At 39.0% G+C, this 26,875-nt stretch overlaps 1 protein-coding gene across 3 annotated transcripts in view; it reads right to left on the minus strand.

Annotated features, from left to right (window-relative positions):
• Positions 1 to 26,875, minus strand: part of KCNQ1 (potassium voltage-gated channel subfamily Q member 1) — a 361,692-nt gene that overhangs the window by 104,531 nt on the left and 230,286 nt on the right. For all 3 annotated transcript variants that reach the window (XM_074918270.1, XM_074918269.1, XM_074918268.1), the window contains 3 exons: positions 8,233 to 8,308; positions 770 to 864; positions 36 to 82 (listed from right to left, as the gene is read on the minus strand). In XM_074918270.1, coding sequence (XP_074774371.1) covers positions 36 to 82; positions 770 to 864; positions 8,233 to 8,308 — 218 coding nt within the window. The remainder of the gene's footprint in view (positions 1 to 35; positions 83 to 769; positions 865 to 8,232; positions 8,309 to 26,875) is intronic.

Genomic DNA, 26,875 nt, shown 5'->3' on the forward strand with positions numbered 1-26,875 from the left:
GTTTAACTTTAGACACATCCTTCATATTAACTTACCTGAGACGGAAATAAAAAGAGATGGCTTCCCTATGGATTGGTCCAACCTATAAAACAAAAAGAATAATTTTTAGTTTATATCAGCCCGAACCAGAATCTTCACTTTCTCTAGCTGGAACAAGAACTCTTCACAAACAAGCAAAGTGAAGTTCAAATAGTTCTGGTTTCTACTGTAAGTGAAGCTGTTGTTTTGGGCTAAGAATAGCTTGAAGATAATAATAAAAATACATAATTAGATGTGGATTGGTCTTTAGCTTCTTTAGTCACTGTAAAGTTTTACTGTGCCCATCGCTTTCCCATGTGAACAGCACTGTTTCCTCTTTTCCTTGTTCTTCTTGTGGCATCTATCTGTCATCTCTTAGTTTGCTCCTAAAGGCAATTCTACCAGAGCAGGCGACAGTATTTCACACTGTAGTATAATACAGTCCCTAACATACAGGGATTACAGTGTATAGTCAAAGCTGGCAGGGCCTGAGGCAATACATGTAAATATAATGAAAATTTTAAGTCCTGATCATCAGATTTTTAAGCCCTTTGCCTTTTCCTTCCTCTTCCTGAAAAGAAAACTTCACTTGAATGTCATTTTCTATTCCCTAACTTTGCACAGTCCTACCAATACAGCACCTGTGCAAACCCTGTCAGTTTTTGATCCCCAGCCCCAATCACTGACAGACATTTACAGACATCCCTGTGCCGGTGTTTACGGATATGGACACTGAACTTTATCGACATACCTCCTCTGTAACTCCTTGATTCGCACCATCAGGTTGAGGTGGCCCTGTGAATATTGCTCAATAACATCTCGGACATCATAGGGTTTTCTAGCTTGCTGTAAAATAGAAAGCAGAAAACATGCCTTTAAGCCACAAGGATGTAGGAATGGTCTACAGCAATGTAGATTTTTTTCAAGAGTGGACAGTAAGTTCTTTTAACACTGCTTAAACATTTGAGATATTTTGATTGTTGCCACGATCATACATTTTTTGTGGAATAATTATGACAGTTATGATTTCATCCATCTTTTAGTTACTGCAGGTCTACCTGCCTTTCAAGAGATTATCCACCAAACTTGAGACCAAAAAAGTATATCTGGCACTTTGCTCAGAAGTTTGTGATCACTCTAGTTTCTTCTGGAAACAAGGTTCATACTCCTCAGCCACCAGACATGCAAGCCCTCATTCTCAGTCAGCAGCAAGACAGCTGGAGTTCTCAGTTCAGCTCTTCCCATGGGAAGGTTAAAGCAGAATCCTGGCTGAAGGTGCATGACTGATCTCATCTTCCAGAAAGACTGGCTGAGCTTTCATATCTACTGGGAAAATATTGGTGCAAGGAATGATGAGGGAGGAAGCTCTGTGTCTGTAATTTGCACTTCATACGTAGGAAAGCCTTAATCTGATCTATTAGTAATTAAAACACTTTTGTGAAGTATTAAAGACCATAATTTTAACCAAGACTAACTGGGAAGCAAGTGAATGAACTTGTCAAAGTGCAGTCACAAATTAAAAATATCTTAATTCTACATCCAGAAACCAGAGTCCAATCAGTGCTAGAGATACATATGAGAAGCAGCAACGAAGTTCTAACACAACAGAAAAGAGGAAACAGTAGAGGAGAAGAGTAGGGTGTAAACTTCACACATTAGACTGGACAGTAACACTTGAATTTACCATTTCGTAGAAAATTTTTTCTTAAAGATGCTAATCAAATCACTCAAACAGTACTGTAACAATAAATGATAAGCCAAGCAGGTCAAGGGAGGGGATTCTCCTCCTCTACTCTTGGAGACCCTCTCCCCGCAGTGCTGTGTCCAGCTCTAGGGGCCCAACATCAGAAGGACACGGACCTGCTTGTGCAGGCCCAGAGGAGGCCATGAAGATGCTCGAGGGGGCTGGAGCACCCCCCTGTGAGGACAGGCTGAGAGAGTTGGGGGGGTTCAGCTGGAGAAGATAAGGCTCTGGGGAGACCTTAGAACAGCCTTACAAGGCATAAGGGGGTTTATAAGGAAGATGAGGAGAGACTTTTTAGTAGGGCCTGTAGCAATAAGACAGGGAGTAATGGTCTTATGTGGCAGTTGAGGCGCAGACTCTCCACTGAGGGGCAGAAGGAAAGCCCTTTATTATTACAATGCTTCATACATACGCTCTTGCTACCTTAGCTCTTACTTCATGATAAACTCAGCAGCTAAACAGTCATCAACCCTCTCTCCCCAAAACAGTTCCATACTTTCTCTGAGCTGACCTATCTTTCTTCCAAGGCTTGCTTCTCCTCCAAGACTTACTACTTCTCCAGGCCGGTGCAGAGCAGAGCTGGTGCTTCTCCAAGCCAGCACAGGACAGAGCTCCTGCCTGGCTCACCAAGCAGCATTCTCTTAAGCAGAGCTTGCCATCTTCACTGTGCTCCCCAACCCGAGCTCCTTTACTAATGTCGATTTGGCTCTTAAGTATTGAATCTCCCACAGCTGTGCAGGGCTGACAGGCCAATGCCGACTTGCCTCTTAATTATTTACCAGTAACACAGGATTTAATTCTTAACATAGTGAATCTCCCACAGCTGCACAGAGCTGACACTCCCACAGTTTTAAACTAAAGGAGGGTAGATTCAGACAGATATAAGGAACAACTGTTTTATGATGAGGGTGGTGAAGCACTGGAACAGGTTGTCCAGAGAGGTTGCAGATGTCTCATTCCTGGAAACATTCAAGGCCAGGTTGGACCGGGCTTTGAGCAACTTGTTCTAGCTGAAGATGTCCCTGCTCACAGCAGGGGGGTTGGACTAGATGACCTTTAAAGGTCTCTTCCAAACCATTCTATGATTCTATATTTGTCTCATTTGTTCTAGATAATTTTCAAAGTTTGGTAAAAACCTTGTAACCCTAAGTTACAACTTTTCCTTTCTTTCATCTTTTGGGAACAAGGAAAAGAGTTTACAGTGCTAGCTTCTAACGTACCAGAATTTGTATCCCGTTTGAGATATCAGGAATATTTTGTCATCTGTACCTCAAAAGCAGGAAATGTTTCTGCACTGCTTAACCTTATGCTGCAGGTTTTCCTCAATCCCATGATACAAATACCTTCTTTTTTAAGCCAAATGAAAACAGGATACAATATAAAAACCAGGCTGTTGCACCTTCATGCCATCCCCTGCACCTGCCTGGGAGACAGCTCCCACATTTCAGGAATCATTATTTTAATAATCATTAATAATACCATTTCATCAAACAAATAATATTTCAGTCTGTCAGATTCCCCAAATCCAACTGCAAACCTTGGGTGAATGTGAGATACTCTCTAACGGAAGGCTAAACAGGAATGGGAATTGCTTCAATCTAACCAAAGAGCACACAGAAAAATTCCCAACAACACTGACTGCTCACACACAAATAAATCATAAGTAACATCCACAAAGAAAGAAATATGATTAAACAATGGCATGAGCCCGTAAGTCTTTCCATGGACTAGCATGGTAAACATGATGATATAAAAAAAATGGATTCTTGGATTATTTTTGTACTGTAAACATGCAAGAGAGAAATCTGCAAGATCAGCTTGAAAACTCCAGGCTCAGAAAAGCTGCTCAGTAAGAACAAAGACGCAAAGCTTTCTCCTGCCGACCTTGTACTCTGATGCAGGTGTCTGAAGTAGAAAAAGTAGGTACGACCATGCCTGTTTTTCATTTACTAGGCTCTTTCTTTCTCTTTAAAACAAGAACTGAAAACCTGGAGTAAATAGAATTTATGAATGAAGCTCAATTTCTGAGTAGGATAAGGTATTTAGTAGTCAGTGCCGATTTTTCTGTAGTTACTTCATACTGAAAGCTGGTCTTTCAAGAGAAAATCCTCTTGATGTTGACAACATGTTAGGTTTGTAAAAGGAAAAAGCCTGCAGCAGCAATGGATCAGTATTGAAGAAACAAAAGTAGAAGCCAGCCCCAAAGCCTTCCTTACCTACTTCTCTTCTTTAATTTTGTCCCTCGGCTAATTAACCAATATTCATGGCAAAAATCTCCTTAAATGAGTTAAAATTTCCCCCATCGTCTACAAAAGTTTGCAAAAGGCACAAAAGCCAATGCCAAATATTAAATGTGCACCACTGGCCATTGCTGTTCCTTAGTAACTGCACGTGCAGGGAGGCAGACCCGGGAAAGGAAGAGGGGAATCTGTGCAAGGGGAAATTCTGGGAAATGTAACCAAGTAACAGTCAAATAAAATGGGTAGAACATCCTTTGTAGCACAGGACACTCTGAACTACATTGTTTGGTACACACCAGTGTGGAGATTAGAAAAGATCACACACACAATTCATGATTCATACCATGACAAATGAGTTACGTAAAATGATGAATTATAAGACTATAAATGCAAGATTTTCCAGTGAAATTGTAACAAACCAGGCAACAGTTACTCATGTCATCAGTGGAACTGCAACCTGTATTTTGAGTTTATGCTATGTATAGAATATTTGCCATGGTGAAAAACATAACACAAGTTAAAAACATATTTTAGAAGGGAACTGATTTACTCAACAGGAAGAATTGACATGGAAAGAGAAATAAGAGATTTTAAAGTGACAGTGGGAAATAAGATAAAATCCCTGGTCTCTGGATCTGTGATGGATATCACAGTTGCATCCATGTGTGTAAGTCTTAAGACATTTAGAAACTTTCTTAATTGGAAGACAGAGGTTATTTACTCATTAATGGAATAATCAAACATGGTAATTTCTTTTCTGAAATGCAGTTGTAAGGTTAGACTATGCCAAAGACATCTGATTAATACGTGAAATTCATTTTTGGTAGGTGGGGTGAACAAAGCCTATAAAACCATTAATTTCTAAGTACTGTTTTCACTATATAGAATCCTTCCTTAACCATGAGCCATTCACCTTAACAGACGCACAGGACTTGAACTGACTACTAGTCGAATATGAATTTCCTACACCACTTGAAACAGTCTTACAGACTTTACAAGAGCATAAACACATTCATAAAAAAGGTATTAATTCTTTATAATATTATGCTGGGTTCTTACATGGACATGATCGTATGGACTATATTCAAACCTGGACTTTAAAACAGAACAGAAATTTCTCTCCTTTTAAAGAGGAAATGATGTCCAAGTGTGATGTCTCACAAAGAATTGCTTTTCAAGTCTTTTAAAATTTCTTTGTATCCCTGTTTAGCTTCTCTTTATTTATTTTCTTTAATTTTTTTAACAGGAAGGCTCTGCTTTCTAACCGACTTTTGTCCTTGTGGTGCCATCACCCCCTGTTATTAATTGAGCTCTTAAAAAAATGTATCTAGGCAAATTTAGGCATACAGGTGTATCCTGCAAACAGCTGGTATAGTTTAAGAACCATGCTGGGTTCATGCTGGGACCTATTTTGTAAAACCTTCCTCTTCCTCTCCTTCTTCCTATGCTTCCCCTCCTCAAAAGCTTGAGGGATCTCTAAAAAAATACTCCTTTTAAGTGCTGGCCTTGCAATTACTTACGTTCCATCTAATTTGAAGCATGAATCATAGTCCAATGGACTTCAAAGGAAATTTAGGGTTTTTTCATTAGTTATAGAAAAAAAATAATCTGAATTTTCTTTTTTGGAAGATACATTTCACATAAACAAAAAAATCTTAAAAGGCAAGTATCTACCAGAAAAGAGCAATGCAGATCTCTTAAGTGCTGAAAGATACATTTTTAAAATACATCTTCTGCTTTACTTTAATTTCAGATATTGCATTGGACTGGTTGTTAGAAACTGTAACGTCATTACTTGGCATATGTTTAAACTTTTTAATTTCTTATGACTATTTTAGGTGCATACAATAGAACAAAGCAGATTTACAACATACTTTTGAGGAAAGAATAATGATAGTGGTTATCTCTTAATTACAGGAGAGATTTTCAAAAGCACCTTGTGGCTTGAATTTCAAGGTGACTTTGTGCATTAAGTTACTTAGGTGCTTTTGAAAACTCTACCTTTAGTGCTCTACAAATTTTTAAACCTGGTCATAACCTTGTATTCAGAAATTATGGAGAAGTATCAGATATCCCCAATACATTCCTATTGGGAGATTCTGCTTCTGACAGAAACAGCATTTGTTTGATTCAGCTTCTGACAGAAAAATCATTTGTACGTAGAAGTGATTTGAGATACGTTTCACCTCAGCCTAACTGACATTTTTAGTTCTTTAGTAACAGCTAATATTGATAGCACAGGAAGAAGAAAGACTACTAAGGAAGGATGAGAGGCAACCTTGTTAAGGGATTTTGTAGATGGCCAAGACCAGGTCTTTTGCAGATGTGAAAGTGAGAGTACAACTGAGAAGCCAGATTAGCAACTGGGACACTGAGTACAAACAAGTTTAAGTATGAACTGAATAGTCCCATTCTATTCAGTCAAATGCTTTTCAGCTTCTATCAAATCATCTGCCGCAGGGGAGTTTCATTTATTTGCCAGGTGGATAATGTTGCACACAGTGTTCAGGCATTTTCAAAATCTGTTTTTGACAAATACCACTTGGGAGGTAGATATATAATGTGTAGATTTCTTGTTTCTAAGCAGTTTAGTTAATACCATGGAAAATACTTCATGATCTAAATTTATGAGAGCAATGATTCAGTAATTACGATGGAGCAAAGGATCACAATCAGATTTTAGAATGAGAATAAATTAAAATTAAATGGAACTGGCCACACTTAGGCAGTTTTTCACAGAACAGTAGTGGACACATCACTGGAATGGGCCACATCCCTTGCCAAGTTACAAGTGCTGCCCAGCAAGTGTTAAGGAGATTCTCAACAAAATGACTATTAAAATTATTTTCAAGTAGTCCAGACATTGTGCCTTTCTAATTTTAGTTCAGTAAAAATAACAGGTGAAATGTGCTAGCAGAAACTTTCTGAAAGCACTCTTTTCCAAGAAAATGCTGGACATGGGAGATTTCAGCCTGAATGGTGACAGTCTGAATACATTATACCTGAAACAAATTTCTGAAAAGCTCAGGCAATGTTAACCATAAATTAGCTCATGAATTTTAGTAAAACTAAAAATATCAAAACAGAAATTGCTAAAGAATTCAGGCAGTGCTTCTAAATTTCAGTGACAAAGTCAGAATCATGGTTTTGAAATTGCAGCAAGCATCGCCTTACAGAAACACTAATCTCCTGGACTGTTGGTGGCCATCATTGTCATCATCATCTTTTTGATCCTAAACTTCGCGCCCTTCAAATCTGAAGGGAAAAGGACACCATCTCTTTATGGGGGGGTGTCTAGATTAAAGGCAGGAAAGCTCTTCAGTCTATTGTAAACAGTTCTGGTGAGGCTGTATATGAAAATAGATGTGGGGAGTTAAGCCCCTCTCTTTGCATTTTCAGTTGTGAAGCCTGTTTTCCAGAGATTGTTGCTTATTAATTAATTTTAAGCAAAGTAACGTATTCCTTACATATATATATATTCACCTGGTTTAAATCAAGCTGAAGGCTGTTGACACATGTTTTAACTGGATTAATGAAACTAGTTTAGAAACCACATTCTTAAAAATTTTGCAGTCAGGATTTTTTTATTCAGATCAGGCAACAAGGTTACTTAGCTAATGTTAAATGTTTACGGTTTTGCAATATCACAGCAAGTGAAGCAGCACACAGGAAACGTATGTCAGTGAGGGCTCGAGGAGTAAAGAGAACTGATAGCTCACCAGCTGGGAAGGAGGTCTTCTACCTATGCAGAGGGGAGAAGGGAAAAGGAAGGAGAAGCCTTCGAATACGCTAACAAATTTCCACCCTGGTTTCTTATCAGGACTTCATTATCATTGAATAAGAGACAGAAAGAAGGCTGAGGTCGTATTTTAATCTCTAATCCTACTGACTCAGCACAACTGTACAGCTCAGAATTAATGGAGACATATGAGAATGTTTGCACTGCAAGAAAGAGACAGCGATAACACAGGGTTAAGGGTCAAGTCCATTAGCAGAAAATAACATTTTAATTCAGACTGCATTTCAGGAGTTTAGCCTATTTCCAGTGCATCCACAGTTGACTACCCTGCTGTTAAACAACCACCCTATTGAAGGGGGGAGAGGAAGGTGGGTGTAGCTCACCATTACTGAAGAGAGACTAACACAATTCATTTAAGTTTCTAAAAGAAACAATGAATCAGGGGAATAAAAGGGTTTATTTTGAAAAGGAGCTTTCTATTCACAACTCACCTGAAACTTTTTCTTTGCCACAAAATACTGCATCCTACGAATCACCTTAATTGCAGCGCGGTGGTGTTCTCGCAGCCTGTGGGAAAAATGAGGAAGATGAGTGGGGTGAAAGAGCATCTCCATCCAGGCAATAAATATAACAGTCTGCAGTAAATGCTTCACTAACACGTGAATGTGTAATGTAAGTAGTTGCGATTCAGTCTGGGAACACAGCACACTATTATGTTGACCTTCCCCACCTTTCAAGAAGGCTATAAAAATCCAGGATTTTATCTGACCTGTGTTAGCTTTGCGTACATTACACAGTAAAAAGAGGTGTCCACATAACCTCCTCCTATGTCTAACAAACCTCCAGCCATCCTTCCCAGCTTCATTTCCACAAAAAAACCCCTCACTATCAAATTTCTGCATATTCAGCCATGCACAGCTTTTATACACAGTTACTCTAGAAATCCAGCTTGGGGGGTTTTGTGGAGTCCGTTTGTCCCATCCTCCCCCCCAAGTCCTGTATAATATGTTTCTTCACTTACATTAATTTATTTTTAAAAAAATATTAAAAAAAACCCCCAACTTTTAAAGATTTGAGTTGCTGCCTGCTAAACAATCCAAATAACCTTGTGGTAGCTGGATGCAACATCTACATACTCGTGTATCCCAAAAACCGAACTGTAAGTATATCTATAAAGATAAAATAATCTGGAAGGTCTTCAAACAAATATATCTCCCTCTTCATGTACATGTGTATGAACTGAAAACAGAATTTAAAAAGAATCATTTGCTCTTTGTACTCTGAAGTAACAGATTTTCATAGTATCTGACATTATTTTTTAAACAATTCATTAAGAGCAATAGATCTTTTAAATTTTTCAAAGCTTACAAAAATGGTGGTTTTTTAACATTAAAATATCAAAACAAACATTCAAGCTGTGCCAATGATTTATTCTACTTGCTCATTCTATTACTCTTATCAAGATGCACTTGAATGACATTATTGCACAATATTTATTTCCTTTTTAAATGCATGAACATCTAGTATTTCTAACTCTCATCTCAACCGGACTTCTAGTGATGGCTTTGGGGAAGCAGCAGTAAAAACAGAGTTAGATACTCCAAATGTTTTATCTTTATAAAATTATTATTAGCAATACTGATAGACAGACATACTGAGACATCACTAGGCAGTGCTTTCTGTCTGGACTGAACCTGACAGCATTCATACTCCCTATGGGATGGAAAAGTCATATTTAAGTTCTGTACAGGTTTGGGTCTTTGGTATGACATAGCATGGTATCACCCAAATCTCTTCAGTTAATTATAACCTGAAATTTTAGTGCGTATTCACGTATTTCCTCAGAACAAATTTCTCCCAGCAAACAGAAATTTTGCATGTACAAACAGTGGATATCTGCTCCCTGAACAGCATGGCAAGTGCAGCTGGGGAGTTCCCTTTCTGAAAACTCACACTTTTAGTAGGAAAATAGCTTTCTGCAAGGCCAAAAACAGAACCAAAAAAAGCTCTTATTTTCTATTTGTAGATACTGCCTCTCAGGTGGTTTCTTTCTGTTACAAAAATTGTTCAGACTTAGCAATGACAGAAAAGATAATTTGGTCTGGATACAGTTGATTTTAAACTAATAATGTTTCACCTTTTCACCACAGGTCTAGAGATTGCTAAGGCTGTAAGTGACTTCAGTGCGTTTATATAAAGTGACTGTGTGTCAATAATTATGCACCAATCCATGAATCCGCAGTTGGATCTGTACAGGGAGGCCCTTCCCTCTTAACACCTTACTGACATGTCTCAGACTCTCTCCAGGTCTCTGCTCTTGCAGATCTGACTGCAAGATCATGGTTAATGTTAAAAAAAAATGGAAATTTGCTCCTGCTAACTGGGATGGTGCCTGTCTGGATCGAGTCCTGGTGAATGGAGTTAGCCTAATGCTGGTTCATGGCATCCCTGTTCTATAAGCCCTTGCGACACCCCTCTGATGCTAGGGACAAGGACAACTTTCCCAAAAACTGAAGGAAATAAAGTGGTTTGGGTTTTTAAGTTCTGCTTCACAGAGATGGGTGCCAGAAAGGTAAGCGCTGCTTAATTTGCTATTAAAAGGGTAACTGTCACGCACCTATACATCCTATACATAAATGCACACAAAAACATCATATGACAAATAGAAATAAATTTTAATCGCAATAAAACTGCTTGTAGCATTTTGGTTTATGCCTCATTTCCTCTAGAGTGTTCTTCACAGTCCATTATTTCCGAGTAAAATATTTTTCTTTGGGACAGACGGTCACCGGTAAAGCACACCAAATCCCTCATTCTCTATCTAGATGACAAGTCTCATCTGTAAGCAAGGCAGATGGATAATAAAAGTAATATTTGCCATTCATTGAAATAACAAAACTATACCACCAAAACGATTTTCCAATGCGGCTATTTTACAGCAATCATTGTTCAGTGCTAACGTGAACTTCTATGCCAGGAGGGAAAGCTAATATTCTCATTTTATTCCTTCCCATTTCCAGTTCCAGCAGGAAACCCTACAGTAAGCTTGTTTCTGCTTATGCTGTAGAATCGAATTCTGCACAACAGGCTGTCCTGATTTCCCAAGATTAAATGCTTCTGCGATGAGGGAAGGGAATAAAGGATTTAATTAGTAGCCAAGGTTATGATTCACGGTTGTTTGATCTCTTTCGCAAACCGGTAACAAATGCTTTAGTAAATTGAGAGTTTAACCATTAACTGGCAATATTTGTTTGTTCAGCCACTTGTGACATCTCTGAATTCTGGTTACAGAACGTCTGTCTGCAACCTCAGGGGACATACAGCATATTTAGATGCCAGATAGCCACTCAATACATTACCGCCCTTAGAGCAAGAGTTTCGTGAATACTGGGTATTTTTTTTAGGAGTGTGGCGGGAAATGACATCATCTGAGAGTGCTTCCAGACAGCAGCAACACAGCCTGGCTGTGCCTGCACGCCCAGCGAGCAGGAGGTGCCCTTTGGCGAAGCACTGTGGTGCAGAGGGAGCCGCCGGCAGCCGCGGTCCCGCAGCCCCTACGGACAGGGCGTTCGGGGACTGCTGGGATGCTCCGGAGAGCCCTGCTTCAGGGTAGCTAAGCTAAGCTCTCTTGCAATTGAAATCCCTCGTTTTTATACAATTAGTTTTGCCTAACTTCAGGAGAAAGCTTGTTTGATAAGTGCGTTAGCAACCAAGTCAGCAGACAAGGGTTTTGCCCTTTTGTTAACAAAGCTGTTTTCCTCTTCTAAGCGTTCATCAGACTTTGAGCCTTACACACATCATACCTATTAATCTCATAATAATGGACATCCAGAGGGACCTGCCAATCGTCATTTGAGTGATTCTAATAACCATCAGCATATTACCTTCAAGAACAAACTGAAGTCGTTTGCATGCCCATAAAATCAAGCTTAATATTACTGTTTCCAATACTAGACAACATCTTAGCCTGTGCCTTTCCAAAGAAAAATTGCCAAGAGCTTCCACTGGCCACCAGTAATTTTCTTTCTCAATATAAACAGGACATCAAGATCATCTTGAACATGGCACATTCTACATGACATTTCCCATGGACTGAAACTCATAGAATTAGGTCCTGGAGCTGTCTATGAAGCCGTAACATTGTCAGAGCCCACAGGAATGACCCAGAAGGAAGGAGGAGGATGTAACAACTCATCAAGTGGAGAGCAGTGACAAGTGGTGTTCCTCGAATGTTGGGACTGGCGCTGTTTAACATCTTTGTTGACAACATGGACAGTGGGATCGAGGCACCCTCAGCAAGTTTGCTGACCATGCCAAGCTGTGTGGTGCAGGCAACACGCTGGAGGGAAGGGATGTGCCAGCCTGTGGGACACGGACAGGTTTGAGAGGTGGGCCTGTGCCAATCTCACGAAGTTCAACAAGGCCAAGTACAAGGTCCTGCACATGGGTTGGAGCAATCCCAAGCACAACTACAGGCTGGGAGATGAGTGGATTGAGAGCAGCCCCAAGGAGAAGGACTTGGGGCTGTTAATGGATGGAAAACTGGCTGTGAGCCAGCACTGTGCACTTGCAGCCCAGAAAGCCAAATGTGTCCTGGGCTGCATCAAGAGAAGTGTGGCCCCTTGAGGGAGGGGATTCTGCCCCTCCACTCCGCTCTCACCAGACCCCCCTGCAGTGCTGTGTCCAGCTCTGGGAGCACCAACATCAAAGGACATGGACCTGCTCGAGTGAGGCCAGAGGAGGCCATGAAGATGATCAGGGGCTGGAGCACCCCCCTGTGAGGACAGGCTGAGAGAGTTGGGGGGTTCAGCTGGAGAAGAGAAGGCTCTGGGGAGACCTTAGAGCGGCCTCCCAGGGCTGAAAGGGGCTACAGGAAAGCTGGGAGGGGGACACACACTCTTGTTCAGGGAAGGTAGGGATGGATGAGGGGTAACGGTTTTAAACTGAATGAGGGGAGATTTAGATTAGATGTAAGGAAGAAATTATTCCCTGTGAGGGTGGTGAGGCCCTGGCACAGGTTGCCCAGAGAAGCTGTGGCTGCCCCCTCCCTGGAAGGGTTCAAGGCCAGGTTGGAAATTTGGAAAACCAGCATGCTGAAGAACTTAAGGTAATTTTACAGATGTTCTCATTTGGTTGGAAAGTTGTTATACATTTATAAATGCCCCAAACTATTGTAATGGAGCGATTTGTACATTTGACTGCAGTATTATTCACTTTTCACAACAGAGCCAGCCAAAACCTCAATAGGTTTTTCCAAGGTGTGGCTCATTCCTCAGTCCTATACTCACTGACAGCCACAGTGAATGTCACCAGCTTCAGACAGTACCCCTGACCTGCAGGGCCACTCCAGAAGAATGCTTTCGGGAACAAGGCTAAGATTTTTGGTTAAAAAAACAGGTGGCTTTACAAAAAAGGAAGTAAGCAGTTGCTTGGTTTGGTTGTTTTATGTTTCAAGAAAAAGAAAAAAAATTATTTTTTTTAAAATGAAGTTTTACAAGATTAATACCTATTCTGAAATACAGCTCTTCCAAGAAAGGAAAAACAATACTAATTAGAAATATTTATTGTCCTTACAAAGCTGCTGAATTTGTTATGCAATCTTTAATAATGCTGTTAGAACTTTGTTCCCCTTTTCATCTCAGGAAGGTGTTCTACATATTGGTTTAGTGTTAACAGAAATATTAAAGCAACAGGACAGAGGAAAGGTGGTGCTAATTTCCTATTTATAACACTTGCCTTTTTGTTCATTTATAGAACATTTTATTACCTGGCACAGACCTCCCAACGTACATGGATGCTGATATTATCGGAGTTAAAAGGTCAGTGCTGTCTATTCAGAATGAGTTTAACAAGAATGAAAACTCAGTAGGAGAGACTCACAGACCTATAATATCTTTTACAAAATGCCCATTTCTCAGTAAACTTAACACTGATTTGAAGTCAAGCTAAGTTTTCAAGCATATTTAAATTCTCTGCAGTCATCTTAAATTTCTGACTTAGGACAGAGCTAAAATATTAAGAAAGAAGTCTGAAATTTTTGGCACTAATCATTATTTAGACTTGAACTTTATCTTTAACACATCAGATTTTAATAATATGTTGTGCATGTGAACTGAAATACTTTTTCCATTCGGGCACTGAAAAGCGTTCCTTGTCACAGAATCTGGTAGACGAGACTCAGAGTAACTACATTAAGCCATTTCATTAGTGCATTTAAGTCTAATGAAATCTTTCATCATTAGTCCTGCAGGCGCTTTTGGTATAGAATTTGCTGTGGCTCAAGGTTATTCTCGTCTTTTCACACATTCTGTCATTCCCTGTCCATTATAGTTGACAACGGGCAACATTTTAGATGTGGTAAGTTGGAAGGGATTAGGTTGCACTGCTGTGTATTTTGTAATAGGAAATGCTTGATATCTGTACCCAGGAACTAAATCGGAATCACCGATTATTTCAAATAATGTGGACTATCCAGCTTTTCCTTTAATTTGTTGCTAGAGCTTGGCAACTCTTGTTTGCCATCATTATGATATGTTTATCAGGGGGTCACAAAATATACCCTGGCCCATAAATGATTCACAAAAAACCATCTTAAGGACAAAGCAGTAAAAGCTGCCCAGAAGTGTCAGAAAAGTATGATGACACTTGAAGAGCAAACCAGTTACAAAACTGAAGTTTTATTAAATGGGCTTCAGCCAAGCTTAGTATTTACATAAAGGCTCCCATAACGTTCTTAATGGACAAACATTCTTTACTAGACCTTGCCCTCTGCACTTCCCATCCATTCGTGAGAGTAACTAGTGACAAGACAAATGAAAACTAATTCAGCCGTCCCCCAGTCCACACTTCTAGGGTCTTCACAGGTTTAAATGCAATAGGAATACAGAAATAATAGATACACGTAGAATAAGAAGAATCACAAATTGCCGGTAAGCTAGTTTTTAAAAACTTTTTTGGTCTTAGGAGTTAAAGGCATTCTTAGTAATTATTGATGAATAAGTAGTCTGGTTACAAAAGATCTCTGTCTACTGAACTCTTATTCACGCTTGCAAACTGGTCATGAACAAGTAAGATTTCATCCAACGCATTTGTTCATCTAAGCACTGAATAATTCAATGTCAGCAGCAAATGATCTCTATGAAGACATTTGATTAATAATTTCTGTTGAATAGTACATTTCGAGTGTTTAATTTTAAAACCATGAGCTGCACTGATTTAAATGCATGTGTCTCAATGTAATTTCTGTTCCCTACCTAGGGGAATGCAAGGGCTGACTTCCCATGAGTACTAGTGATTATAAATTTTAAAAATGCTCTGCAAGTACACTCTGTAAGAGTAATGTCCAATTCACTCTTTTGGTGAACCCTTCAGCCAGTAAACATCTTGGTTCTTATTTACTGAATGTGAAGATAGCCCCAGGGGAATTAGTTTAAGCTGAATTAACATTTGTAAGCTCCTCCCTCCACTATGTATTCTCACAACTATCTATGGCTGGCCTTTTTTTAATTTAAAGCATGTAATTTTAAATCCACAGTCATCTTTTAATGGATTTGTATTTTATTTTACAGCAGCTTTCATGTCTCTCTTCTCAAAAGTTATGGGCTTAACTCAGAAATCCTTTCATGTAGTCATAGCAATCCTCTTTTCTCCACAGATAGTCTGATTTAGCTTGGTTTGTGGATTTTTAAGAGACATGCAAAAAAGAACAAGTTTAAAAATAACATTGCCTTTGGAGAATTTTGATGTTTTAATATCTTCAGTTAATAATAAAAATAGTCTACTATTATAAGAAATGTTTTAAAAGGGAAAAAAATTGTGCAGGTTTTTCCTAGTCGGGGTATTGGAGCATGACATGTAGCTGGGGGCAGCTGTTGGAAAGCTGCAGCCTCCCCGAGGGGTGGGCAGTTCAGCAATCCCAGCTGGGAGCTGACGGGATCTCCCCAGCCCTCAGCAGAGGGGTGACACTGGTGGATGTACGGCTGGAGACAGGCACACCCGCCGGCGTCAGCACAGCTCCGCGGCTCTGCCCCTGCCCTGGGAGCCGACACGCAGCCACGGCAGCTGCGGGGAATCCTGAGAGGCCGCAGTCCTGATCGGCTCTGCACGGTGTCCTGGGAGAGGTGTCCAAGGGCAGTGCGGGGTTGTAGGGAAAGGGGAAAAACAAGCTCAAGTGACTTGACTCGTTTCAGGCACTAACAGCAATTTGAGACTCAGAGCAACGCTAGAAAATACAGCTCATCAATCTGGCCCTTTAAAATATGCTCCTATCAAGGTGATCTGAAATGAATATTTAATTGCAGGCCAGAGAAGGGGAAGAACCATGGCTCTCCTGACCTTTAGTTAGCACAGGTAAAAATAACGTGGATCAGCAAGACGTGGCACAAAGCGCAGAAGTTTTTGGAAGCTGTTTTTCTGATGGGGAACACTAGTCTCACAAGGGGCTTGGCTGCGTAACTCATGGGAAGTACAAACTCTCTAGTATCTCTAATATCTAATATCTATACGACTGCATGACAACTATATTGCTGTAACTCAAGGTGAATCATTTTACAACTGAATTTTCAAGAACAGCTTTCTGCAAACCGTTTGTGTGATACTGACAAACTGGACACAGGATAAGGAAGAAAACACACCATTAAAAGCCAAGTTTTCAAGCATGCTGACTCTCTACTCCATTCCCAGTTGTCCTTCTATTCCTCAACATATCTCGACAAACGAAAAAAAACCACCTGGTTTCCAACTAAGCAGAAGGCGATCCACAAGAACTAAACAGCATAGGATTTTGGAGTTCAACGCTCAAATTTGTTCAACACCTCTTGGGGAAAATAGTCCAACACATAGTATGTCTAGAACCAAGACAAACTGCTGTAGCTATAATAAAGATCATGCATACACTTTCAGAACTAATGGCACGCTGGAACAAACAGATGCAGCATCAGAGATTTCATATGTGGTCTGCCCACAATGATGCTAGCTAAGAACATAACCCTTACTATAAAAGTTTGTGCTTAAACCAGGCGAGTGCATGAGATCTCTTGTACATCCTAAATCACCTTTGCTGTGTATTTTCCCAATTCTATTTTTAAGGATGTCTGTTACCAAGGTATGAAGAGTTGCACAAAGGACATGGGAGGGAAAAAAAAAAGGGAAGACAAAACTATTTTTGGAAGGGACTGAAATACCCTGTAGAGAAAACAGGAAAAATATGAAAACAGCTCCCATTTTGTCAGAACTGGCTGTTGTTCCCCAGCTTTGGTGATATCATTATCAAATACCAATTGATATCGATACCCATATCAAACCGAAGCTTTATTCAGCTCTTCACTCTCCGAATCTTGTTGAGTCAGAAAGCAGTTGCTTTTTTACATGGTTTTAAGGCCAATAAATTTGAAAGTAACTAGACACAAATGAGATCACAGATAAGTAAATAATAATGTATGGCACTGTCTTACAGACATAGTCTGACATATTAAACTTTTCTAAAGCTGAAGACAGAACACAACAGAGCTGTAGTTCAGTGCACACAGAAAGCCACAGATATTATTTTGCAGCATCTGGTTAAGAGCAATCTTTTCAGATTAAAAAAATAATTTTTTATAGCTTGCCATTCATGGCTCTGAATTATACAAGGAAATGCAAGGCTACAATCAGTGATACTAGAAGAAATAACCATATCGCCTATGGTTACTTGCTTCTTTACTGCTGGCCTATTAAACTTACAATAACCTTTGAATATTAAACCAGCTGATGTTACACTACTTCATTAAGCTCAAGAAGTTGTTCACACTACGCAGTAGCTCTTTGTTGTATTTGTCATAGGGAGTTACAAGACCACTGCAAACTCACTGCAAACTAGAAATATTTGGCTTAAATTGCATCAACCACAATACACATCAGATACAACTTGTATACAAAAATATTTAATGCCAAATATGAGACATTAAAGCATCAAAATTATCTTCAACTCACTAAGAATTCTCAATTATTTGTTTCCACTCTACATAGTAGTTTAACATGCTAATTTAATATATGCTGAAGCCCACATCTTAATTAAAACTCATCACGTAATACTACTAATAACATCCCATTTAACCTTTTGTTTTGAGACAAAAGAAATAAGCTTTTATTAGGTCAACTACTGACACAGTTCATAGGAGATCCATGGAAGGCCAAAACAATACTGCATTGCTCCTTATTTAACCTCACACAATGACTGTAGCCAGAACATCCTCCAGTTTTTTCCCACATCTCCGTAATATATGTATTTTTAATAGTGATGAGTAGAGACAAAAAAGTTGTTTTTTCTTTGTGAAATCAATCATAGGCAAGAAGTTAGGCTCACTCATACACCCTCACAAGTTCAAGCTGTTTTACCAAGGTGATGTAGGTAAACTGAGAGACCATCTCAGCTGTTCAACACAAATGAAAGTCATTACACAGTTGTGACTGACAAAATAAAGCAGCTCTCCTGTTGCAGAGACAGGAATTACAGGGGGAAGAAATATCTGAAAGGAAAAGGCCATCGACCTGAATAGCAATATTTACATTACCAAAATCAGTGATAATACTATTTCAGAAACCCTAACATTTTCCATTTGTTTTCCACTACAGAGATGACTGGCAAATTCCCCTGCCATTTAATAAAGAAAAAGAGAAGATGGAAGTCACTGCTGTGAAGCTGTTTCTAAGCACTATATTCTGAAATCATACCGTATCCAGAAAATCCCATCATTGTCACAGAAATCAACTGAAAAACACGAGGCCAGACTCTGTGCTGATTTACACCATGAGACACTAGAAGGGACTGTTAGGTCACCGTGCCATCTCTGTAGGGGCTCTGGATGTAACTTATGCAGAATGATATAAGTGTCTGTTCACAGCTGCACTTTTTAGTGGGTGTATCCTCCAAAAATAAAGTGATAGAAGATGATAAACATAAGGGTGTTGCTACAGTTTGTGTAAGCTGCAATGAAAAGCATGGCAAACCTTGAACAGACAGCACTAGGACAAGGGGACATCGCCTCCCATGTCAATGCCATCACTTCAGGAAAAAAAGCAGTTACAAATGTAGTTCAAAACTGCAACTTCTGCAACTGGAAGCATTCTCAAGGATTTGTTATTTTACAATGGTGGGGAAACACATGGGATTTCAACTTGTGGAGAACAGCCTTTTCCTATAAATCACAGAGCGTAATCTGAAACCTGGAAACAGCACAGGGGCTCACATTTATGGATTTAAAACAGATGAAGAGCAAGCATGCTCTTAACCCTTTCCCCATAATTTCTTCACAGCACAAAATGAAAATGAATATACAAGTACTGAACAGAAATTAACTTGGTAAAAATCAAGATAAATACAATTCTGTAAACCAAAAACTTCAGCTCTTTGACTGACTTCCCTAAGGACACAAGCACAGAATTGTCCTAAAGCAAAGCACTGTAAAACTGTTAGTGCATAATCCACTATTCGGACTGTTCTTTCATCAACTTTTATTTAAGCAGTTTATCTTGCTGAGATTAGGATCTCTCTTATAGAGCAAGACCTGGCAAACACAGGCCTCTGGTTTTGAATATCAGGCTATATTTCACTGAGAAAGAAGTAACTAGCAGCCTGTCATCTCACCGTAAGGTTATAAACTCCTTAATCAGGCAATAGGAGAACGAATACTAACACATTAGTGGTAATTTCTCTTCAGAAATATGTCAGAGCATTAAGACGATATAAAGAGCATTTATTTATTGTCTTTCAAGATCCCTAACTACATCTCTATCATTTTAACCTCTCTCATGGCTCACTGGACAAAAAAAATCCCAAACCCATCAAGCCTTTTCAAATTTGAATCCTAAGACACAGCCTTTTTTGTTTGTTTGTTTGTTTGTTTTTAAATAAAAAACCACGGTGTAAAAGAATGGACTGGAATATCAGCATTGCCAGAGGCATTAGTCTATACCTTGTCAGGGTCAGAGTTCCAATTCTTCCAGAAATTCACTCACGTATGTGACACAATGGTTTGATTAAAACCAGAAATGGGCTTGGATTGAGATAAAGTATGATGGTACATCATGTTAAATCTCTACACCAATGTAATATTTTAGAGCAAACCCTAAACCAACCAACCCAGGACAGTTGAAAGGAGAAGAGGAAAGAATTTTAAGCTTACTGCAAGATCACTCATCTGCACACACAGTATTTGCCCGTGGTAATCCAAGCTCTGTCCCTTTATTGGCTGCAGTTCAGTGAAGTGGTACTTTTGTCCATGTCTCCTGATGAAAAGCTAGGATGTTTCTGTACTTCACTGAAAAGGTTGCAATTCATCGGCAAAATGTCTCTAAAGTGGCAGTGATGGAGACTTAAATCTTTTTCAATCAAAGAAACAGCTACCCGACAAAATTAGAAAAACACAACATGAAAAGGAGTTTACTCCTAGCTACTGGGCATGTTGTGGGAGCATCCAAAATATACACATGGCTAAAATTTTGTGCTAAATTTACAAAATTCTGTGAAATCAGAGAGACAACCTAACAAAACATGAGCATTGCTGAAATAGCTTGCTAAAACTGTTTTATGTAATTGTACTTGCAAGGAAAGATTTGGGGAAAACAGAGAGTGTAAGAGAGACTTTATGTTATTAGCACAACCCTCTCTTATGATCAACATTTGATATGTCAAATCGTGTGTTAGTAAATCTCAATAACCATAATAGTGGCCACAACTTTTTTATTTTGGAAACAATTTCAAACCAAAGACTGATTTTTTTCACAAACTCATACTTGGTGCAAAATATTAAGATTAGACCCTTGTCAGCTTCAGCTTCATCCTGTTATAACTACAGCTGTTTAAAGCCACAGTCCAATTTCAAATAGAACCTCCCGTGCTTCACTTTAGTCCTGCAGATGCTCAGATCCAGATCTCATCTTTGTCTCTTGTGAACCCAAGATGATATTTGCATACAAACACCTATGGATGTCCCTATTGGCATTTCCAAAAATGTCTATCAGCCCATCTAATTAGGATGGGATACACAGTTCTGACAAACCTCATGAGGTACCTAAATAACTGACAATCTGACCTATTTCATACGTAACCAGATGTACAAATTATATGAGTATGAAGGAAGAGGCACTTTGCAGCTTGAAAACCACTAAAAATATGGGCTGTATCACATCTACAGAATTACGTGTTCAAAATTAGTAGCTAGACAAATCCTTCTTTAATGCACATCCTGCACAAAAGTTCCTGCCTCAATGTGCCCCGTTGCTTTGAAGTCCTCATGTCACCAAAGCAGGGGCATGAGTAGACTTACTGAAGTCAAGGGGAGAACACATGCTTAAACTTATGCACTTGCTCAGTATACCAGGGGATCACTAGAAACTTGAAAAATTTGTACATACAAGAAAAAAATTGAAGAGAGCAAATGTAGATTATACATTGAGAAGAATTCTAGAAACACACTTACTAACTAGGTTCTATATTTTGTGTGGAAAATCTGACCTGAAACATATGAGTTCTCCTGTTCAGTCTAATAGTTAAAGAATATGCTGTGTTACTATGATTGCAAAAAGACAGGGGAAATTTTATGAGCTGATATGCTGGAGACAGAAACTGGCTGGGACTAACTACTCTGGTATGTGAACTCCATTTCTTTCTGTGGCTTCAAAGCACAGGCACAGCTCAACAACGTATTTTTTTGGCCTGGAATTACTCTCTAGTAAGTGAGATATGGAAAACAGCATGTGGTTTAATTACTTTCTCCCTCTCAATTCAGAAACTGTTAACAAGCCTGTTGTACCTTTCAACTTAAGTTGTTACATAGAAAAAAATGTTCTGCTTAATATTCCTATCTCATTGTGTAAATACGTGATGATGTTTACAGAATGATTTACAGTTGAGTACTTTCTTAAAAATATCAGCCTAATTTGTAACTTTACAGTTTTGCAACACATTGCTGCAAAGCAACATTTTCTCGATAAGTGTTGAACATGAGCTCAACTCCACTCAGCGTAGCAGATATGAGTCTCTTGATCCTGGACAGTTTTAGGTGGGCTCTATTTATTCTAGAAATATTTTTTTCAGTGGTATCAATACAGTCAAGGAATGCAGTACTCAACTAATATGACCATGCATTTCTCTTGGCAGTATCAGCACAGTTAAATGGAAATGAAAGCGAAGATACCAACACCCAGAAGAGTGACTACACTCCAGGATGGACAGTAATTTGAGGGAACACACTAGTAGTGGAATTAAGGAGGGTACCACTTGTGTTATACCTGTCCAAGAATCAGGGAATTCCCACCTCAGGATTAACATCAGCCATCATAACACAAAACACAGAGGAAACATTACTTAGGAAAGCAGAGTGATATCTGTGATATCTTTCTTGGCATTAAGACTACTGTGAGAATTTCCTTCTTTTTTTTTTTTTTTTGGATGTAAGATCCCCCAGAAATGCCCACTCTCAAGTATACCTGCAAAGAGGTAGAATCAGAAGCAGTTAACCAGACCCTCAGCTGGTTCAAATCAGAGCTCCACTCATTTAATTAGGGAGGCAATCCTGAAAGTCTTATTTAAAAGAGCACTGCCTCAGGCTCTCCTTTCCATGCCACTGTGAGCCAGCCCTCTTCTCTAGCTGCCTTCCTTCACTTGAGTCCTCTGACGTTCCTACACTTCCCAGTTACCTCTTTCTCCCCTTTACCCCTAGGTTTTCTGTATCTGTCCTGTGGTTCCTCCTCTCTGTTTTATCAGTGATAAGTTACCCTCATTTTCACAGTCCTTCAGAGCCTACTGTGATCCTAGCTATCAAATCTCAGGGGCATCTTCACTCTGCATGCCATTGCTCAATAATCATGCAGACGCGTTTCCACATTTCCTTGCTTGCCACCTTTGTACCAATCAAATAATACTGCAGGACGACTTTTTTCTATTTCTCCATACTCTCTGGCTGCACAGCATCTCTTTGCAACATGACGCAATTCAGAGAACATACTACTCATATTTTGATTAGCACAAATGCTAAATAGCAACATGGCAAAATTAGGCTTTCAGTGTAGTTATGTCTTGCAACTGTGCTTTCTGTGTTAAACCAATGATAGGGATGCCCTAAAACTAAGCAAAAACATGTTCATTCAAACTTTTCTGAGACCAGGTGTTTTGGGAGTAAAAAGGACTTGCCAAAACACACTATCACTTCCTAGTAAGCACTCTGTAGATACACTGGTAGTACAAGACAATAGGTTATTTCCAGTTTTGAATGATTACTTCATTAAAATATCCATCTATATAAGCTAACATACATAGTAATATATATATATATATGAAAGCAGTTCTTTAATCCAGACAAGTAAGTTAATGCGAATTGCAGACAAGAACTGGAGAAAATGTTGATTTTGAAGATACCAGAATCAAGAAGGTATTTTAAGGTGATGAGAACTCAAAGTCATGATTAATGAGGAGACTTTCAATAGGCATCAGCAGTGATTCCTTACGAAAAATTTTCTGAGAAAGTGGGGAAATGCGAAATATGAAAAAGTGCATTGAACATCAGCGGTACTTTTCTACCAGCTACTTTTACACCTTGTATATGCCTTATATCCATGAGTTCTGCACAGACTAAGAAGAGAGAGGGGAGTAGGCTAACTGTATGCAGGAACACTGAAACAAAATTAGTTTAAATTGTATTCTAGGGCATCACAGAGTCTTTCTTAGCACTGAAGGACTCAGGTACAATGCTGTCCTCAAAGAGCAGAGAGTTGACTTGACAGGTTATGTTATTCCAGTCTTTAATTTCAGTCTTTATTATTAGAACCCAGGTCACTCTGGGGACTGAAAGACAATTAGGAATTTTGAAACGATGCCGAAAAGCATGGGAGTAGGCCTGGCCTTACCATGTCCATTGAAGGGCTTTCTGTGCAGGTTTAACACTGCCTTCCTCCCTGGCTTCTACGGAAAGGGAAAGCAAGCCAAGTGTATTCCGCTTGTGGATGGTGCAGTTTCAGCTAAGCCAGGCTCTGAGGTGATACTTGCTCTTCTCCCTCATATGCCTTTTAATTCATATTATTTTCCTCTCCTTGTAGTTTCTGAAAACATACTCTCACTGGGTTAATCTACTGAGACCTTAATGAGAGCCGGAATAACACCACAGCTATTTGTGCAAACGGGTAATTACCAAGATCTTCTCCACATTTAAAAGTGCAAGTCCATGGGATATTCCTCCCCTCCTTTCTTTTCCCCTCCATATTTTTATTCCTCAAGACTTGCAAGGCTTTTAGGATAGAGAAGAAAAACAAGCATTAGAAGAAGATCAAAGTTGCCTTTTCTCCCAGCACTTCTGAGTTTGTATTGATTTTCCTGGAGATTTGCTGACAAACAATTCATGTATCTTGAATTCCATTTAAAAATCCTATTAAATATCCTACAGTAAACAGCTACCAGGTTATCACAAGAGTTAATGTCTTGACAGCCTGGTCAGAACGCAAGGAAAAACAACTCGATAAATTGCTTAAAATTCAACCAAAACCAGACAAATTGCAAACAAGTTTGGGTAATGGGGTAGGCGACTACAGGCGGAGAGACTCCACCCCGGAGTGTCATAACGGGAAGCTGTTAAAACTCTGTGTGTGTTTGCTGGCTTACGCAAAAAGGCAGAGCCAGGCAGAGCCAGCTCCTCGTGGGCAGAGACGCCTGGTGACGGCGTGCAGGGCACAGGGACTCTGTTGTGCGTTTCAGAGGCCAGGCCTGATGTCTCCTGGCGAGCAGCTCTGTGGAGCTGTGACTGCTGCTCGTCCCATGGGCTTGCTTGTCCCTATAGCACAGCACCAGGGTGAGACCTATGAAAAGCCACATCTCTTAAGAACAGCAGGGCTTAACACGCAAGGCAAACGTGCTTTTTGCAAGTAACCGAGAATTTCAGCCTCTAGCACTAACACTGGATTTTTTTTTTTTGAACATACTAAATAAATTCCTAAAGATGCACACAGACAACTAACTGCAAAACACTTAGGCAAATCCTAGTGATTACCCATCTGTCTCAGAGTTGCCTTATACCTATAAAAATCTGGTCTTTAATTGAATCAGAAATCATTTCACTTAATCTCAGACCAAACCAGAAACAAATGGTTTGGTCTTTGGAAAACTCTCGGACTTTTCACATTTTAAAAGGCTTAAATATCTTTTCTTCATACTATTTTTTCTGTTTGCAAGCCAAGACCTAAAGCACCATGATGAAATGCCACAATAAAGAACATTGTCACAGAATTTCCAGTCTGAACTGAAAGCAGGAAAAAACAAACAAACAAAAAATCAGCTCAAACTCTTTTCCCACACAGATCTTCATGACCCAGTTTGAAAACTCATGAGATTTGGATGAGTCTGAAGGACTCCATATGAGGCAATCTTTACTCAAATCTCTGAATGTTTGTCCACTACTAATTTTATTGAGAAGACTAAGATAACATTGCTCTCTAGGATGGATTATCAAATTATTATTGTTCGTCCTGTAACCAGATGGACTCTTCTTAGGTTTAAGTTCAAGTCTAAATATACCTAAGTAAACCTAAGTATACTTTCCTCTCTGTTTTCTAAGTTTAAACATGTTGTTTGTGTGTACATATACATAAACCAGGTAAAATGGAGGTACAACAAAAAAATTATTTGTATCTGTATAATCAGGTAACTAAATTGAATTTGTGCTGGTTTTTTTTTCACGTAGTTCCTTTTCTCTCCAGTGCTACAGAATGTCCTAAAATGTTCTATCCTACACAGCAGCCTGTACTGACACCTCTAGCTGCTGCTTCACAAGAACACATTAATATCAAGCTCTTAGGACAATTATTTGCTTGCAGTCAGGCCTAAACTAAAGGCCAAATAAAATCAGAACTGATTTTTTGTATTGGAATGTTTTCTGAATCTGGGCTGAAGTGAATGCTGTTAGGATGTATATTACTGAATGGCAACTGCTGGGTCCTTAAACAATACTTACAGCTTAAGATTCACGTTCAGATAAAATTTAAAGTGCTAATGGGCTAAAGACAGTGTTTTGTAGTACAGAGTGCTGTTTCAAAGCTTGTTTTTATTCTAATACTTGAAATTATTAAAGCAAGGCACTGTAAAAGTTTATCTTCAATTACAGTAATGGGCATTTCTTAAGTAATCATCACTGCATCACAAATTACACTATGTCCAAGTTGTATCTGGACAGTCCTTTGCCATAGTGACTTCTTAGAAAATAAGTATACCTAATAAGGCTAAAAAAAACCCCTATCTGGTTTTCAAAAGATAGTTTTTTATTATTTTGAATTTCATAAACATGAATTTCTGGATAAAAAGTTGAATCTCACTTCCTTTCATGTTAAACAGTACACCACAAAATGATTTAGCAGCAGCACAATCCTTACAGTTTTAACAGAAAACCAGCTTCACTTTCTTCCCCTGTGTATCTGTATAAATATATATATATCATATATATATATATATTTGCTTGATTACTGTTGGAGTGCTTCTACTGAACTACAGGTTTAGTTCACTTTTTTTTTTTTTTTTTTTTTTTTTTTTCCCTCAGGTAAGGAGAATATTAAAGCAGTTGCTTTGAAGGAAAAAAGAAGTGGAACACAAAATGGAGAAAATGCTGTATCCTGTAAAAGAGGTCAGGCCCTTTCAAGTTTGTTGTTTCTTTCAAGGATTTTATATGCAGGACCAATGTGTAAGCTTCAAGGTGCTTTGCACCTAAAAGAAGGCAGATATACAGGTAACTCAAAGGCCCAAAAGACAGAAGTCCAAGTACCCTGTTCAGTCAGTGGCAGTTCAGAGAATTTAAGTGAGATAGCTAAAATAACTGGTATGAATCCACTAGAATAAAAAAATCTGCCCTATTACGTGTAACTAATACACGTTACTCAGTTACTAAGACAACCTTAAATAAAAACATGTGGATTATATAATAACCTATAATTGTTTCATTTTTGTAACGTACTCTCACCTAAGTAGATAACTGGCAACGAGGACTGAACATGAGAACTTTTGACCTGAAAGCACATAGCTTTTTTTCTGAATTCAACAAGAATACACTCTCTTTTCTCAAGACTTCAAACAATTTACAATAGTAATGAATTTTTTATTAAAAAAATGTGCTTAGAGAAGAC

The sequence above is a fragment of the Athene noctua genome, chromosome 14, assembly GCF_965140245.1.
Source record: "Athene noctua chromosome 14, bAthNoc1.hap1.1, whole genome shotgun sequence".
Classification (NCBI taxonomy): Eukaryota; Metazoa; Chordata; class Aves; order Strigiformes; family Strigidae; genus Athene; species Athene noctua.